The sequence below is a fragment of the Temnothorax nylanderi genome, unplaced genomic scaffold (assembly GCF_030848795.1).
Source record: "Temnothorax nylanderi isolate EJ_2023f unplaced genomic scaffold, tnyl_v1.0 TNYL_tig0376_pilon, whole genome shotgun sequence".
NCBI lineage: Eukaryota > Metazoa > Arthropoda > Insecta > Hymenoptera > Formicidae > Temnothorax > Temnothorax nylanderi.
Genome location: NW_027249438.1, coordinates 102,711 through 122,542, shown reverse-complemented (window position 1 = coordinate 122,542; position 19,832 = coordinate 102,711). Strand labels below are relative to the sequence as shown.

The following is a 19,832-nucleotide window of genomic DNA, read 5'->3' as shown; positions in this document are numbered from 1 at the left end:
TGCATAATAATATAATTTCCAAATGATAAACATCGATGCAAATAACATCGATGTAAATAACACGAAACTTTATTTTTATTAGCCATAATTAGACATAATTATTAGCTTTTGTCTGGACATATTTTATTGGATATACATTCGTCTTTTGTATAGAATGACTGAATAGAAGTATATTAACGTGATTTTCAACATCCCTTTGCTAGCAAAAACGATATATATCCAGCCGACGTTTTTAAAAGCTGAAAGAAAGTATATTATTATTTGGATATAATATGGAAGAAAAAATATCCAAAAACAACCTTAGTTATACTTTTATACTATGTTATAATAATAATTATAACAATTTTTTACATTTATGTTTGCTTAGTAATTGACTGCTATTGATCAAGAGCATTAACATGTTCCGAGCCGGACCAATTTTAATTATTTGTCGCCCACGTGGATTACCTATAACCTATGTGGCATGGTTATTATACTTGTAAAATAAAATAAATTTTATAATGACTAAAAAATTGTTATTGTTATAATGATGAAGGCCTAATGTGCTGAATGCAATTCAGCACACAGCAAGAATACTTTTTAAATTAATTATTTAATATAATTAATATTTTATACAAACGTTTATTAATAATTATTTAATCAATAAATATGTTATAACTAAAGTGATACATAATGCTGTTTTACGTTAAAACAGAATATACGTGAATATAGTTGGGATAGTACTTAGAAAATATTACAACCTTTGTAGTTAAATTTCTTGTAACTATTGTGCCCAGCTTGTTAACATTTCTATATCAATCGATAATTCTTAAATAAAGTAAGAAATAAAAAATTATAGTGATTCGATATCTCAAATCGAAAACATGATTGCAGGGCTGGATGGTGTGATGTTATAGGCTACAATACCAATATTGCACCATAAATCATAATTAAGCACTCACATATGGTATCACAAAATATTTCATGATTATTTTTTTCTTTATAGCCAAAATGTTAAACAGCCTGAACGAAAAATACAACGTGGGCTACCCATGGCGGCATGGAACGTGTTAAATAAGGAATAAAGTTAAATAGTATTTGGTACGAAAGAGCAAAAAGTTAAAGTAGAAATTATTGTATCTTACGCTGCAAAATGTAGCCATTGTTAAAGGAAAAATTTTTCCTGCAGTGATGCAAAACGGTTTGCTGGCTCGTACCATTAATAAAATAAGATTCCTCGCTTTTCTTGATTCCAATTTGTACCATTCAAGATCACATATTGCACGATATACAGCTTCACACTTAACAATTGCGTACATGTAACGTATAAATACACATATTATTTCAATATAAATTGCGACGAATATTAATCTATGTAAATCGAGACACGTATATACGTTAATACAGATTATATGTATAAGTTTATATTAATTTATTTCTTATATTACGTACAATTATATTACTTACTTGTCCTGTTACAAGTTCTCCTGCACCGCAATAGAGAAACGTATATGTAAATATAATAAGAACATTTAATGCCAAGAAACATGCTTGTAGGACACTCGCGCCATTTATCTCTCGATCAGTAATCATCTAAATAATATATCTCGCTAATTAGTATAACACAAATTGATATAAGTTAAACATATAATAGTTTATAGACTCACACAAGTTATATTGCATAAATATACATTTCAAACATAAAGAAACGCGTAAGAATTAAAATATTTTCAGTACATTATTTCGTTTCACTGAAACTCACAGTAAGAAATAAAAATCCGAATACACAAAATACACTACAAAAATAAAGTACCAATCCAAACAACATTAACGAGAATGTATTTTCAATGTTATCGGCAAACCTAGAAGCAGAAACTGATAATTAAATAGAAATGTCATTTTAAAGCTAATAAAATTCTACATTTAACAAGATTTGTACATTTAAAAATTAAATGTAAATAACTTTAATATTATTTACTAACTTTTTATTCAGACGTTTCTTAATTTAAAAAAATAATATTAATAGTTTCTATAGGCTATTATTAATTTATTATAGTTTATTAAAAATTAAAATAACAATTTTAGCCGACATGAAAATTTTAACGTTCAAAGAAATTCTAGTGTTTTAAAAGTGCAAGAACTAATTTTTTTAGAAGTTTTGTTGATCATTTGGCTATTGTCGTAGCCAAAATCCACACCTGATGAGTCGTAAATGATACATTATGCTGTTATTCAGAGCTCGGTTGAAATTTTTGCACAAAACCAAATTGACTAAACGGTGCCTGAAGTTCTCTAATTGGCCGCATATGTGAAAGATCACGAGCCCAAGAAAAACATCTACCGACGTGTAAATAATAACTCCTAGAGAAACTGTTATGGCTTGAACAAGAAATGTCAATTCAAATTGTGGGCTTTTATCAGTGTCGTAGAAGTAATACGCCTGCAGCGGTAGCGGTTTGTTCCGATCGGTGAGATTCGTTATGTGTCTTATTTTTATGCCAAAGCAAGGAAAAATGATTAGCATGATAAGTGCTGATGTCACTAAAACATATCCGGAAATTATGAGTAATCGAGCAAATCGTGCATTTTTTAGCATCACATCCCTCTCTTTGCTTAACTTTAATGCTATCCAATCCTCCGCCATCGCGTTTACAATAGATAGGAGAACTTGAAAATACAAAAAAAGAAAAAATAATATTGATAATGTGCAAACATATCAAATTATTTACAACTATAATTATAAATATTTCTTAACTCCCGAACCATCAAACCAAACACAGATATTACATAAACATCACATGAACATGGATCGACTCTTGGTTCTAGAAAGGCTCGAGAGTTAACAATTAAGTACAACTAAACTATCAAAAAAAGAGATAGAGAAAGAAAGTAATATAAACACTTAATAATTTAATTTTGATATTGATTGCACAAGGAGAAAGAAAAAGAGAGAAGAAGAAAAATAAATCACATAGATCTTGTTCCTAATATCATAATTTAATACATTAGTAGAGAAAAGTGCCCTATTATGAGACAGGATTCTAATAGAAAATATGTTGAGCTAAAATGCCCTATATAGGCCACATCTGTTGATCCCACCATGAAAAAATCCCGCCATCTCATATTAGGATCCTATCTCATAATAGGGCACTTTCCTATAGTAATAAATATCATATAATAGTTTAGCATAGAAATAAAATATATAAAATGAGATATTTTACATCAATTAATATAACACATACCTTCTCGTTTCCATCGTATAATAACAAATTTGAATGAAACCATTATAAGAGGTAATGTAACTCGTAAATTATCTACCACAAGTACCATGTCACCCCAAACTCGTATAAGCGCCCATACAAGCGGTACACCAGAGACGACTGTCATAGTAATGAAAATAAAGCATACGCGAATATTAGACCACCATTTTTTCTTAGAAACTTCATCGGTTATAGGCCATAAACCGATCAATTCCAAACCGAAACGGTGTAATTCAACAGCCCATACGAAATCTGACAATTTTTTATACGGAAAGAATAAAAGATTTAGATAAAATGATCTGACAAATTAATAAATTGTAATTATTAAAAGATTAATCGTAAGGTAGCAATAATACGTGATGATAAAAATGGATTTATAGTGCAAAATAATAATTTATTTATTAGATATATAGAACACACTTAATAAACAGAAAATACATGATATAGGATTCGTACCTTTATAACCCGAACACTCCGTGTCCATGTCGAAGACTAACATGAAGAAGATCGTCCCGTTCTTCCCCCCATATAATGTAAAACGATCGCGCATGCTCTCCATACTCCATACAAGTACAAAAACTCGGCGGCTTCGTCAGGCGCATTAAATATTAAGAATGCTATCCCCAATTGACCATAGATACTCGTCTCGTAAAAAAAGTTCACAAACGTTCGAAAAAGTTATAAAATGCGTTTAGACGAGAGATGGGAAATATTCCGTCGCAGTATTTTGCAAATTTAACGAGTCTGTCGTGAAAGTTTCTTGTAACAAAGTAATAGGAACGAAAATGTAAGAAGCTGCAGTTTACAGACCTGGATAATACATCATCGTTATCGTATGTTTCAAATGTAATTATTATAAAGATATATTCGTTTATATAACGCAGAAAATGAATCTATTATCGAGTATAAACTGTAATAGATATGTATTTTTTATAGTTATTTTTCCGTATTTTTTGAAAATTTTTCCGTATAAAACGACCGTGCCCTTTAAACATCTGCTTATTTCCTCTCTGACATTTGCCCATGATTTAAAGAAAACAGCAATCGTACATAAGCATTCAAAATATTAATTATTTTTACAAAATTAAAAAAATTGACGTTTTTGCACCACAAGAGAGCATTCGTCCATCTTCTTTTCATTTCTTTATAAAATTAAAGCAAGCGATAATAATCCCATCGAAATAATCATATAGTTTGATCCATCTTACATCGATTTATTATTGTCACTAAATTTAGTTATACACACAAAGAATGCTGATAATTAAAAAATTAGTTAAACCGTTTGAAAGTGTTTTTTTTTTTCAAAAGAAATGCAAATCTTTGAACTTGATTGAATTATTTTCCTAATAAATATTGAAAATTGTCACCTATCAAGATGCATAATAATATAATTTCCAAATGATAAACATCGATGTAAATAACACCGATGTAAATAACACGAAACTTTATTTTTATTAGCCATAATTAGACATAATTATTAGCTTTTGTCTGGACATATTTTATTGGATATACATTCGTCTTTTGTATAGAATGACTGAATAGAAGTATATTAACGTGATTTTCAACATCCCTTTGCTAGCAAAAACGATATATATCCAGCCGACGTTTTTAAAAGCTGAAAGAAAGTATATTATTATTTGGATATAATATGGAAGAAAAAAATATCCAAAAACAACCTTAGTTATACTTTTATACTATGTTATAATAATAATTATAACAATTTTTTACATTTATGTTTGCTTAGTAATTGACTGCTATTGATCAAGTGCATTAACATGTTCCCAGCCGGACCAATTTTAATTATTTGTCGCCCACGTGGATTACCCATAACCTATGTGGCTTGGTTATTATACTTGTAAAATAAAATGTATTTTATAATGACTAAAAAATTGTTATTGTTATAATGATGAAGGCCTAATGTGCTGAATGCAATTCAGCACACAGTAAGAATACTTTTTAAATTAATTATTTAATATAATTAATATTTTATACAAACGTTTATTAATAAGTATTTAATCAATAAATATGTTATAACTAAAGTGATACATAATGCTGTTTTACGTTAAAACAGAATATACGTGAATATAGTTGGTATAGTGCTTAGAAAATATTACAATCTTTGTAGTTAAATTTCTTGTAACTATTGTGCCCAGCTTGTTAACATTTCTATATCAATCGATATCAATCTATATCAATCTATATCAATTCTTAAATAAAGTAAGAAATAAAAGATTATAGTGATTCGATATCTCAAATCGAAAACATGATCGCAGGGCGCATGGTGTGATGTTATGGGCTACAATACCAATATTGCACCATAAATCATAATTAAGCACTCACATATGGTATCACAAAATATTTCATGATTATTTTTTTCTTTATAGCCAAAACGTTAAACAGCCTGAACGAAAAATACAACGTGGGCTACCCATGGCGGCATGGAACGTGTTAAATAAGGAAATAAGTTAAATAGTATTTGGTACGAAAGAGCAAAAAGTTAAAGTAGAAATTATTATATCTTACGCTGCAAAATGTAGCCATTGTTAAAGGAAAAATTTTTCCTGCAGTGATGCAAAACGGTTTGCTGGCTCGTACCATTAATAAAATAAGATTCCTCGCTTTTCTTGATTCCAATTTGTACCACTCAAGATCGCATAGAGCACGATGTATTGCATTGCACTTAACAAATGCGTACATGTAACGTATAAATACACATATTATTTCAATATAAGTTGCGACGAATATTAATCTACGTATATTGAGACACGTATATACGTCAATACAGATTATATGTATAATTTTATTTTAAATTATTTCTTATATTACGTACACTTATATTACGTACTTTTTACTAATGTAATTGTATAAATATATAACTTACTTGTCCTGTTACAAGTTCTCCTGCTCCGCAATAGAGAAACGTATATGTAAATAAAATAAGAACACCTAATACCAAGTAACATGCTTGTAGGCCACTCGCGTTATTTATCTCTCGATCAGTAATTATCTAAATAATATATCTCGCTAATTAGTAAAACACAAATTGATATAAGTTAAACATATAATAGTTTATAGACTCACACAAGTTATATTGCATAAATATACATTTTAAACATAAAGAAACGCGTAAAAATTTAAATATTTTCAGTACATTATTTTGTTTCACTGGAACTCACAGTAAGAAATAAAAATCCGAATAGACAAAATACACTACAAAAATAAAGTACCAATCCAAACATCATTAACGAGAATATGTTTTCTATGTTATCGGCAAACCTAGAAGCAGAAACTGATAATTAAATAGAAATGTCATTTTAAAGCTAATAAAATTCTACATTTAACAAGATTTGTACATTTAGAAATTAAATGTAAATAATTTTAATTTAATACTATTTATATACTAACTATTTACTCAGGCGTTTCTTAATTTAATAAAATAATATTAATAGTTTCTATAGGTTATTATTAATTTATTATAGTTTATTAAAAATTAAAATAACAATTTTAGCCGAATAAATTTTGACAAAAGATGCTAGTGTTATATAATTTAATATTACAAATTAATATTTATAACAAATTAGACATGAAAATTTTAACGATGAAAGAAATTGTAGTATTGTAAAAGAGTGCAAGAACTAATTTTGTTAGAAGTTTTGTTGATTGCATGCTATTGTCATAGCCAAAATCCACACCTGATGAGTCGTAAATGATACATTATGCTGTCATTCAGAGCTCGGTTGAAATTTTTGCACAAAACCAAATTGACTAAACGGTGTCTGAAGTTCTCTAATTGGCCGCAGGTGTGAAAGATTACGAGCCCAAGAAAAGCATCTACCGATGTGTAAATAATAACTGCTAGAGAAATTGTTATGGCTTGAACAAGAAATGTCAATTCAAATTGCGGACTTTTATCAGTGTCGTAGAAGTAATACGTCTGCAGCGGTAGCGGTTTGTTCCGATCGGTGAGATTCGTTATGTGTCTTATTTTTATGCCAAAGCAAGGAACAATGATTAGCATGATAAATGTTAGTGTCGTTAAAACATATCCGTAAATTATAAGTAATCGAGCAAATCGTGCATTTTTTAGCATCACATCCCTCTCTTTGCTTAACTTTAATGCTGTCCAATCCTCCACCATCGCGTTTACAATAGATAGGACAACTTGAAAATTAAGAAAAAATAATATTAATAATGTGCAAACATATCAAATTAATTACAACTATAATTATATTTATTTCTTAACTCCCGAGCCATCAAACACAGATATTATATAAACGTCACATGAACATGGATCGACTCTTGGTTCTAGAGAGGCTCGAGAGTTAACAATTAAGTACAACTAAACCATCAAAAAGAGAGATAGAGAAGGAAAGCAATATGAACACTTGATAATTTAATTTTGATATTGATTGCACAAGGAGAAAGAAAAGGAGAGAAGAAGAAAAATAAATCACGTAGATCTTGTTCCTAATATCATAATTTAATCTAAATATCATTAGTAGAGAAAAGTGCTCTATTATGAGACAGGATTCTAATATAAAATATGTTGAGCTAAAATGCCCTATATAGGCCCCATCTGTTGATCCCACCATGAAAAAACCCCGCCATCTCATATTCGGATCCTATCTCATAATACGGCACTTTCCTATAGTAATAAATATCATATAATAGTTCAGCATAGAAATAAAATATATAAAATGAGATATTTTACATCAATTAATATGACACATACCTTCTCGTTTCCATCGTATAATAACAAATTTGAATGAAACAATTATAAGAGGTAATGTAATTCGTAAATTATCTACCACAAGTACCATGTCGCCCCAAACTCGAATAAGCGCCCATACAAGCGGTACACCAGAGACGACTGTCATAGTAATGAAAATAAAGCATACGCGAATATTAGACCACCATTTTTTCTTAGAAACTTCGTCGGTTATAGGCCATAAACCGATCAATTCCAAACCCAAACGGTGTAATTCAACTGCCCATACGAAATCTGACAATTTTTTATACGGAGAGAATAAAAGATTTAGATAAAATAATCTGACAAATTAATAAATTGTAATTATTAAAAGACTAATCGTAAGGTAGCAATAATACGTGATGATAGAAATGGATTTACAATGCAATATAATAATTTATTTATTAGATATATAGAACACACTTATAATAAACAGGAAATACATGATATAGGATTCGTACCTTTATAACCCGAAGACTCCGTGTCCATGTCGAAGACTAACATGAAGAAGATCGTCCCGTTCTTCCCCCTATATAATGTAAAACGATCATCGCGCATGCTCTCCATACAAGCACAAAAACTCGGCGGCCTCGTCAGGCGCATTAAATATTCAGAATGCTATCCCCAATTGACCATAGGTACTCGTCTCGTAAAAAAAGTTTACAAACGTACAAAAAAGTTATAAAAAGCGTTTATACTCAGACGAGAGATAGGAAATATTCCGCCGCAGTACTTTGCAAATTTAACGAGTCTGTCGTGAAAGTTTCTTGTAACAAAGTAATAGGAACGAAAATGTAAGAAGCTGCAGTTTACAGACCTGGATAATACATCATCGTTATCGTATGTTTCAAATGTAATTATTATAAAGATATATTCGTTTATATAACGCAGAAAATGAATCTATTATCGAGTATAAACTGTAATAGATATATCTACGTATTTTTTATAGTCATTTTTAAGAGTTTTTCCGTATTTTTTGAAAATTTTTCCGTATAAAACGACAGTGCCCTTTAAACATCTGATTAAAATTTCCTCTTTGACACTTGCCCGTGATTGAAAGAAAACAGCAATCGTACATAAGCAATCAAAATATTAATTATTTTTACGAAATTAAAAAAATTGACGTTTTTGCACCACAAAATAGAGCATTCGCCCATCTTCTTTTCATTTCTTTATAAAATTAAAGCAATCAATAATAATCGAAATAATCATGTAGGTTGATCCATCTTACATCGATTTATTATTGTCACTAAATTTAGTTATACACACAAAGAATGCTGATAATTAAAAAATTATTTAAACCGTTTAAAGTTTTTTTTTTTTTTCAAAAGAAATGCAGGTTTCATTAAACTTGATTAAATTATTTTCTTAATAAATATTGAAAATTGTCACGTATTAAGATGCATAATAATATAATTTCCAAATGATAAACATCGATGTAAATAACACGAAACTTTATTTTTATTAGCCATAATTAGACATAATTATTAGCTTTTGTCTAGACATATTTTATTGGATATACATTTGTTTTTTCTATAGAATGACCGAATAAAAGTATATTAACGTGATTTTCAACTTCCCTTTGCTAGCAAAATCGATATATATCCAGCCGACGTTTTTAAAAGCTGAAAGAAAGTATATTATTATTTGGATATAATATGGAAGAAAAAAATATCCAAAAACAACCTTAGTTATACTTTTATACTATGTTATAATAATAATTATAACAATTTTTTACATTTATGTTTGCTTAGTAATTGACTGCTTTTGATCAAGAGCATTAACATGTTCCGAGCCGGACCAATTTTAATTATTTGTCGCCCACGTGGATTACCCATAACCTATGTGGCATGGTTATTATACTTGTAAAATAAAATGTATTTTATAATGACTCAAAAATTGTTATTGTTATAATAATGAAGGCCTAATGTGCTGAATGCAATTCAGCACACAGCAAGAATACTTTTGAAATTAATTATTTAATATAATTAATACTTTATACAAACGTTTATTAATAATTATTTAATCAATAAATATGTTATAACTAAAAGTGATACATAATGCTGTTTTACGTTAAAACAGAATATACGTGAATATAGTTGGGATAGTGCTTAGAAAATATTACAACTTTTGTAGTTAAATTTCTTGTAACTATTGTGCCCAGCTTGTTAAGATTTCTATATCAATCGATAATTCTTAAATAAAGTAAGAAATAAAAGATTGTAGTGATTTGATATCTCAAATCGAAAACATGATCGCAGGGCTGCATGGTGTGATATTATGGGCTACAATACCAATATTGCACCATAAATCATATAGAATCACAAAATATTTCATGATTGTTTTTTTCTTTATAGCTAAAACGTTAAACAGCCTGAACGAAAAATACAACGTGAGGTACCGTCCGCGGCATGGAACGTGTTAAATAAGGAAATAAGTTAAATTGTATTTGGTACGAAAGAACAAAAAATTAAAGTAGAAATTATTATATATATATATATATATAATCTACATAACCTTACGCTGCAAAATGTAGCCATTGTTAAGGGAAAAATTTTTCCTGCAGTGATGCAAAACGGTTTGCTGGCTCGTACCATTAATAAAATAAGATTCCTCGCTTTTCTTGATTCCAATTTGTACCACTCAAGATCACATATTACTCGATATACAGCTTCACACTTAACAAATGCGTACATGTAACGTATAAATACACATATTATTTCAATATAAGTTGCGACAAATATTAATCTACGTATATTGAGACACGTATATACGTTAATACAGATTATATGTATAATTTTATTTTAATTTATTTCTTATATTACGTACACTTATATTACGTACTTTTTACTAATGTAATTGTATAAATATATAACTTACTTGTCCTGCTACAAGTTCTCCTGCTCCGCAATAGAGAAACGTATATGTAAATAAAATAAGAACACATAATGCCATGTAACATGCTTGTAGGCCACTCGCGTTATTTATCTCTCGATCAGTAATTATCTAAATAATATATCTCGCTAATTAGTAAAACACAAATTGATATAAGTTAAACATATAATAGTTTATAGACTCACACAAGTTATATTGCATAAATATACATTTCAAACATAAAGACACGCGTAAGAATTTAAATATTTTCAGTACATTATTTTGTTTCACTGGAACTCACAGTAAGAAATAAAAATCCGAATAGACAAAATACACTACAAAAATAAAGTACCAATCCAAACGTCATTAACGAGAATGTGTTTTCTATGTTATCGGCAAACCTAGAAGCAGAAACTGATAATTAAATAGAAATGTCATTTTAAAGCTAATAAAATTCCACATTTAACAAGATTTGTACATTTAAAAATTAAATGTAAATAACTTTAATATTATTTACTAACTTTTTATTCAGACGTTTCTTAATTAAAGAAATAATATTAACAGTTTTTATAGGCTATTATTAATTTATTATAGTTTATTAAAAATTAAATTAACAATTTTAGCCGAATAAATTTTGACAAAAGATGCTAGTATTATATAATTTAATATTACAAATTAATATTTATAACATTATATTAGACATGAAAATTTTAACGTTCAAAGAAATTGTAGTATTGTAAAAGAGTGCAAGAACTAATTTTGTTAGAAGTTTTGTTGATCGCATGCTATTGTCATAGCCAAAATCCACACCTGATGACTCGTAAATGATACATTATGCTGTCATTCAGAGCTCGGTTGAAATTTTTGCACAAAACCAAATTGACTAAACGGTGTCTGAAGTTCTCTAATTGGCCGCAGATGTGAAAGATTACGAGCCCAAGAAAAGCATCTACCGATGTGTAAATAATAACTGCTAGAGAAATTGTTATGGTTTGAACAAGAAATGTCAATTCAAATTGCGGGCTTTTATCAGTGTCGTAGAAGTAATACGTCTGCAGCGGTAGCGGTTTGTTTCGATCGGTGAGATTTGTTATGTGTCTTATTTTTATGCCAAAGCAAGGAAAAATGATTTGCATGATAAATGCTAGTGTCATTAAAACATATCCGGAAATTATGAGTAATCGAGCAAATCGTGCATTTTTTAGCATCACATCCCTCTCTTTGCTTAACTTTAATGCTATCCAGTCCTCCGCCATCGCGTTTACAATAGACAGGAGAACTTGGAAATAAAAAAAAAATAATATTGATAATGTGCAAACATATCAAATTATTTACAACTATAATTATAATTATTTCTTAACTCCCGAGCCATCAAACACAGATATTACATAAACATCACATGAACATGGATCGACTCTTGGTTCTAGAGAGGCTCGAGAGTTAACAATTAAGTACAACTAAACTATCAAAAAGGGAGATAGAGAAGGAAAGTAATATGAACACTTGATAATTTAATTTTGATATTGATTGCACAAGGAGAAAGAAAAGAAGAAAAGAAGAAAAATAAATCACGTAGATCTTGTTCCTAATATCATAATTTAATACATTAGTAGAGGAAAGTGCCCTATTATGAGACAGGATTCTAATATGAAATATGTTAAGCTAAAAGGCCCTATCTATATAGGCCCCATCTGTTGATTCCACCATGAAAGAACCCCGCCATCTCATATTACGATCCTATCTCATAATAGGGCACTTTCCTCTAGTAATAAATATCATATAATAGTTTAGCATATAAATAAAATATATAAAGTGAGATATTTTACATCAATTAATATAACACATACCTTCTCGTTTCCATCGTATAATAACAAATTTGAATGAAACAATTATAAGAGGTAATGTAATTCGTAAATTATCTACCACAAGTACCATGTCGCCCCAAACTCGAATAAGCGCCCATACAAGCGGTACACCAGAGACGACTGTCATAGTAATGAAAATAAAGCATACGCGAATATTAGACCACCATTTTTTCTTAGAAACTTCGTCGGTTATAGGCCATAAACCGATCAATTCCAAACCCAAACGGTGTAATTCAACTGCCCATACGAAATCTGACAATTTTTTATACGGAGAGAATAAAAGATTTAGCTAAAATAATCTGACAAATTAATAAATTGTAATTATTAAAAGATTAATCGTAAGGTAGCAATAATACGTGATGATAAAATGGATTTACAATGCAAAATAATAATTTATTTATTAGATATATAGAACACACTTATAATAAACAGAAAATACATGATATAGGATTCGTACCTTTATAACCCGAAGACTCCGTGTCCATGTCGAAGACTAACATGAAGAAGATCGTCCCGTTCTTCCCCCTATATAATGTAAAACGATCATCGCGCATGCTCTCCATACAAGCACAAAAACTCGGCGGCCTCGTCAGGCGCATTAAATATTCAGAATGCTATCCCCAATTGACCATAGGTACTCGTCTCGTAAAAAAAGTTTACAAACGTACAAAAAAGTTATAAAAAGCGTTTATACTCAGACGAGAGATGGGAAATATTCCGTCGCAGTACTTTGCAAATTTAACAAGCCTGTCGTGAAAGTTTCTTGTAACAAAGTAATAGGTACGAAAATGTAAGAAGCTTTTACAGACCTGAATTGTTAAGTTTCCTTGCGTGTAAGTCCCGGGTAACTCCACCGTCGACATAAGGCGAGGCACAGGCCTCTGGTTGATTATGATGTGGTCACGCTCACGTGGGAAGCAGGCGGCTTGTAGTGTTTTAAATGATTTGAACTCTCTTCTTAATTATCTTTCTATATATGATTCTCGTTTATTGTCTACTCGCAGCGCGAGCAATTTTTCGTATCGAAGTGAATTTTAGAGGCGATGCCGATGGTAGGATTGAGAGTGAGTGATCCTCCGATTCGAGGAAATATAAATAACCGTGAATCGTCGGTGAGCGACACCTGAGGTTCCGGGAATTGACGGAATCTCATCGCTTTCAAATAATCGTTCTTAACGATGTATGACTTGACACAATGATCGCGCTATACATGCTCGAGCCGTAATAAATATAAGGAATACGAAACAGATAATACATCATTGTTATCGTATGTTTCAAATGTAATTATTATAAAGATATATTCGTTTATATAACGCAGAAAATGAATCTATCGAGTATAAACTGTAATAGATACGTATTTTTTATATTTATTTTTTAAGAGTTTTTCCGTATTTTTTGAAAATTTTTCCGTATAAATCGACCGTGCCCTTTAAACTGATTAAAATTTCCTCTTTGACATTTGCCCGTGATTTAAAGAAAACAGCAATAGTACATAAGCAATCAAAATATTAATTATTTGTACGAAATTGAAAAAATTGACGTTTTTGCACCAGAAGGTAGAGCATTCATCCATCTTCTTTTCATTTCTTTATAAAATTAAAGCAAGCAGTAATATTCCCATCGAAATATTCGTATAGGTTGATCCATCTTACATCGGTTTATTATTGTCACTAAATTTAGTTATATACACAAAGAATGCTAATAATTATAAAATTATTTAACCCGTTTGAAAGTGTTTTTTTAAGAGAAATGCAACATACAAATCTTTGAACTTGATTAAATTATTTTCCTAATAAATATTGAAAATTGTCACGTATCAAGGTGCATAATAATATAATTTCCAAATGATAAACATCGATGCAAATAACATCGATGTAAATAACACGAAACTTTATTTTTATTAGCCATAATTAGACATAATTATTAGCTTTTGTCTGGAAATATTTTATTGAATATACATTCGTCTTTCCTATAGAATGACTGAATAAGAGTATATTAACGTAATTTTCAACTTCCCTTTGCTAGAAAAAACGATATATATCCAGCCGACGTTTTTAAAAGCTGAAAGAAAGTATATATTATTATTTGGATATAATATGGAAGAAAAACATATCCGCAAAAATAACTTTAGTTACACTTTCTTATACTATGTTATAATAATAATATATATAACAATTTTTTACATTTATGTTTGCTTAGTAATTGACTGCTTTTGATCAAGAGCATTAACATGTTCCGAGCCGGACCAATTTTAATTATTTGTCGCCCACGTGGATTACCTATAACCTATGTGGCATGGTTATTATACTTGTAAAATAAAATGTATTTTATAATGACTAAAAAATTGTTATTGTTATAATGATGAAGGCCTAATGTGCTAAATGCAATTCAGAACACAGCAAGAATACTTTTTAACCCTCGGAGAACACATATAGGGTCAATTTGACCCTTATCTCGAGATTTATCGTAAATATCTTGAAATCGTAAATTTTTAGCCAGAAATACTAAAAATAAAAAAAATAAAAATTTTTTCGTAAATTACGTTTTTTTGAAAAAAAAATAATTTTTTTTGAATTTTTAAAAATATGTAAATAATTCCAACGGCACTTTTTATTTATATCAATTGATTTAACAATGTTCCAAGTACATCTGGAAATTTTTTCTAGCTGATCGCACTCGTCAATTTAAAATGGTGGACGATCAAAGTGTGTGTAGGGTCAAATTGACCCAGAGTGTTCTCCGAGGGTTAAATTAATTATCTAATAAAATTAATATTTTATACAAACGTTTATTATTAATTATTTAATCAATAAATATTTTATAACTAAAGTGATACATAATGCTGTTAAAACGTTAAAACAGAATATACGTGAATATATTATAGTTGGGATAGTGCTTAGAAAATATTACAACCTTTGTAGTTAAATTTCTTGTAACTATTATGCCCAGCTTGTTAACATTTCTATATCAATCGATAATTCTTAAATAAAGTAAGAAATAAAAGATTATAGTGATTCGATATCTCAAATCGAAAACATGATCGCAGGGCTGCATGGTGTGATATTATGGGCTACAATACCAATATTGTACCATAAATCATATAGTATCACAAAATATTTCATGATTATTTTTTTCTTTATAGCCAAAATGTTAAACAGCCTGAACGAAAAATACAACGTGGGCTACCCATGGCGGCATGGAACGTGTTAAATAAGGAAATAAGTTAAATAGTATTTGGTACGAAAGAGCAAAAAGTTAAAGTAGAAATTATTATATCTTACGCTGCAAAATGTAGCCATTGTTAAAGGAAAAATTTTTCCTGCAGTGATGCAAAACGGTTTGCTGGCTTGTACCATTAATAAAATAAGATTCCTCGCTTTTCTTGATTCCAATTTGTACCACTCAAGATCACATATTGCACGATATACAGCTTCACACTTAACAAATGCATACATGTACCGTATAAATACACATATTATTTCAATATAAGTTGCGACAAATATTAATATACGTATATTGAGACACGTATATACGTTAATACAGATTATATGTATAATTTTATTTTAATTTATTTCTTGTATTACGTACTTTTTACTAATGTAATTGTATAAATATATAACTTACTTGTCCTGTTACAAGTTCTCCTGCTCCGCAATAGAGAAACGTATATGTAAATAAAATAAGAACACATAATGCCAAGTAACATGCTTGTAGGCCACTCGCGTTATTTATCTCTCGATCAGTAATTATCTAAATAATATATCTCGCTAATTAGTAAAACACAAATTGATATAAGTTAAACATATAATAGTTTATAGACTCACACAAGTTATATTGCATAAATATACATTTCAAACATAAAGAAACACGTAAGAATTTAAATATTTTCAGTACATTATTTTGTTTCACTGGAACTCACAGTAAGAAATAAAAATCCGAATAGACAAAATACACTACAAAAATATAGTACCAATCCAAACATCATTAACGAGAATGTGTTTTCTATGTTATCGGCAAACCTAGAAGCAGAAACTGATAATTAAATAGAAATGTCATTTTAAAGCTAATAAAATTCTACATTTAACAAGATTTTTGTACATTTAAAAATTAAATGTAAATAACTTTAATATTATTTACTAACTTTTTATTCAGACGTTTCTTAATTAAAGAAATAATATTAACAGTTTTTATAGGCTATTATTAATTTATTATAGTTTATTAAAAATTAAAATAACAATTTTAGCCGAATAAATTTTGACAAAAGATGCTAGTATTATATAATTTAATATTACAAATTAATATTTATAACAGTATAGACATGAAAATTTTAACGTTTAAAAAAATTCTAGTGTTTTAAAAGTGCAAGAACTAATTTTTTTAGAAGTTTTGTTGGTCATTTGGCTATTGTCGTAGCCAAAATCCACACCTGATGAGTCGTAAATGATACATTATGCTGTTATTCAGAGCTCGGTTAAAATTTTTGCACAAAACCAAATTGACTACACGGTGTCTGAAGTTCTCTAATTGGCCGCAGATGTGAAAGATTACGAGCCCAAGAAAAGCATCTACCGACGTGTAAATAATAGCTGCTAGAGAAATTGTTATGGCTTGAACAAGAAATGTCAATTCAAATTGCGGGCTTTTATCAGTGTCGTAGAAGTAATACGTCTGCAGCGGTAGCGGTTTGTTCCGATCGGTGAGATTCGTTATGTGTCTTATTTTTATGCCAAAGCAAGGAAAAATGATTAGCATGATAAATGCTGATGTCATTAAAACATATCCGGAAATTATGAGTAATCGAGCAAATCGTGCATTTTTTAGCATCACATCCCTCTCTTTGCTTAACTTTAATGCTATCCAATCCTCTGCCATCGCGTTTACAATAGATAGGAGAACTTGGAAATAAAAAAAAATAATATTAATAATGTGCAAACATATCAAATTGTTTACAACTATATAATTATAATTATTTCTTAACTCCCGAGCCATCAAACACAGATATTACATAAACATCACATGAACATGGATCGACTCTTGGTTCTAGAGAGGCTCGAGAGTTAACAATTAAGTACAACTAAACTATCAAAAAGAGAGATAGAGAAGGAAAGTAATATGAACACTTGATAATTTAATTTTGATATTGATTGCACAAGGAGAAAGAAAAGGAGAGAAGAAGAAAAATAAATCACGTAGATCTTGTTCCTAATATCATAATTTAATACATTAGTAGAGGAAAGTTCTCTATTATGAGACAGGATTCTAATATGAAATATGTTAAGCTAAAAGGCCCTATCTATATATGCCCCATCTGTTGATTCCACCATGAAAAAACCCCACCATCTCATATTAGGATCCTATCTCATAATAGGACATTTTCTTTTGGTAATAAATATCATATAATAGTTTAGTATAGAAATAAAATATATAAGGTGAGATATTTTACATCAATTAATATAACACATACCTTTTCGTTTCCATCGTATAATAACAAATTTGAATGAAACCAATATAAAAGGTAATGTAATTCGTAAATTGTCTACCATAAGTACTATGTCGCCCCAAACTCGTATAAGCGCCCATACAAGCGGTACATTAGAGACGACTATCAGAGTAATGAAAATAAAGCCTACGCGAATATTGGACCACAATTTTTTCTTAGAAACTTCATCGGCTATAGGCCATAAACCGATCAATTCCAAACCCAAACGATGTAATTCAACTGCCCATGCGAAATCTGACAATTTTTTGTACGGAAATAATAAAAGATTTAGATAAAATAATCTGACAAATTAATAAATTGTAATTATTAAAAGACTAATCGTAAGGTAGCAATAATACGTGATGATAGAAATGGATTTACAATGCAAAATAATAATTTATTTATTAAATATATAGAACACGCTTAATAAACAAAAAATACATGATATAGGATTCGTACCTTTATAACCTGAAGACTCCGTGTCCATATCGAAGACTAACATGAAGATGATCGTCCCGTTCTTCCCCCCCATATAATGTAAAGCGATCATCGCGCATGTTCTCCATACAAGTACAAAAACTCGGCGGCCTCGTCAGGCGCATTAAATATTAAAAATGCTATCCCCAATTGATTATAGCTGTTGGTAGTGCAAAAAAGAACTCTACAAGCATATAACAGATCATAAAAATTGTTTACGTCTGGCCTCATAAAAGAAGAGATGAAAATATTGCGTCGCAGTATATTAAAAGTTTGGCGAATGTTCGTTTACAAAGTTTTTTCGTATTTTGTTTCATTATATATGCGTTTACTTCGAAATGAAAAATAGCGTAATCGCATTTTCAATGGGATTCTATATATCGAATAAGAATCCATAAGAACTCCGAAACGTTGTGATAAAGAAATAAGATAACACGACATTGCGTGTCATTATACATACCTTTTGAACGTCTTTCGAAAAGTCAGATGCGTCGTCATAACACACGTGAATAAACGCGTTATTGTCTCTATCAATCGGATCATAATATTTCAGAATTATTTATTGTTTATACATATCTTTTAGTGGAACGTCGGTTATGAACAGCTATAACAGCATAAAACTCCGACTTCATAATGTAGTGCAATGTTATAACTCTATGACGTGGTTTTCAAAAGTGCGACAACATTCTTGCTACGAAATAATTAAACATCTTGGCGTGTTTCCGTGTCTCGAAGATAAGGCAGCCGTCAACTTCGAATTTTTTCGCAAAATTAGAAGTGGTAAAACTCTCCCAGTTGTATCAACAGATGTTATTCATCTTCTCATATCGATTCGATAAAACTCGGCAACAAAATTAACAAAAAGAAAATTGCTGAAATCATTATCATTAAAGATAATTTTATTGAGAAATAACATACACTACAGAAGGTTTTAAACTAACGCTTTATCTTTTTTTAAACATGTACAAAAGTTTAATTTCTATTGAACTAATCCTGTGACGAACAGTGATCGCCATGTCACAAAATATTTAATAATTTCCAATCGATAGCAAACACATAAAACATAAAGTTTATTTCTATCTTAACAATTGATTGTCTAGAACTTGTAATTATATAATTGGCAAACGTATTCATTTCTTTCGTAAATAATA

The 19,832-nt window shown here is 29.6% G+C and overlaps 3 protein-coding genes across 3 annotated transcripts; all 3 read right to left on the bottom strand.

Annotated features, from left to right (window-relative positions):
* Nucleotides 1-68: 68 nt before the first annotated feature.
* LOC139781936 (uncharacterized) lies at nucleotides 69-8,490 on the bottom strand. The gene is made up of 14 exons (XM_071720820.1): nucleotides 8,448-8,490; nucleotides 7,972-8,241; nucleotides 6,932-7,400; nucleotides 6,416-6,515; nucleotides 6,121-6,246; nucleotides 5,763-5,918; nucleotides 4,816-4,854; nucleotides 3,696-3,756; nucleotides 3,222-3,491; nucleotides 2,178-2,646; nucleotides 1,742-1,841; nucleotides 1,447-1,572; nucleotides 1,125-1,280; nucleotides 69-239 (listed from the first exon to the last, which is right to left on the bottom strand). Exons 1-14 carry the CDS (start codon nucleotides 8,488-8,490, stop codon nucleotides 186-188), a joined length of 2,439 nt encoding a protein of 812 aa, XP_071576921.1. The 3' UTR covers nucleotides 69-185.
* Nucleotides 8,491-9,431: 941 nt separating this feature from the next.
* On the bottom strand, nucleotides 9,432-13,225 carry LOC139781946 (odorant receptor 13a-like). Its single transcript, XM_071720825.1, has 7 exons — nucleotides 13,183-13,225; nucleotides 12,708-12,977; nucleotides 11,671-12,139; nucleotides 11,162-11,261; nucleotides 10,867-10,992; nucleotides 10,509-10,664; nucleotides 9,432-9,611 (listed from the first exon to the last, which is right to left on the bottom strand). The coding sequence occupies exons 1-7, from the start codon at nucleotides 13,223-13,225 to the stop codon at nucleotides 9,558-9,560; spliced, it is 1,218 nt and encodes a 405-aa protein (XP_071576926.1). The 3' UTR covers nucleotides 9,432-9,557.
* Nucleotides 13,226-14,569: 1,344 nt separating this feature from the next.
* Nucleotides 14,570-18,736, bottom strand: LOC139781945 (odorant receptor 13a-like). The gene is made up of 7 exons (XM_071720824.1): nucleotides 18,664-18,736; nucleotides 18,190-18,459; nucleotides 17,152-17,620; nucleotides 16,645-16,744; nucleotides 16,350-16,475; nucleotides 16,007-16,162; nucleotides 14,570-14,786 (listed from the first exon to the last, which is right to left on the bottom strand). Exons 1-7 carry the CDS (start codon nucleotides 18,734-18,736, stop codon nucleotides 14,733-14,735), a joined length of 1,248 nt encoding a protein of 415 aa, XP_071576925.1. The 3' UTR covers nucleotides 14,570-14,732.
* Between the last annotated feature and the right edge of the window lie 1,096 nt (nucleotides 18,737-19,832).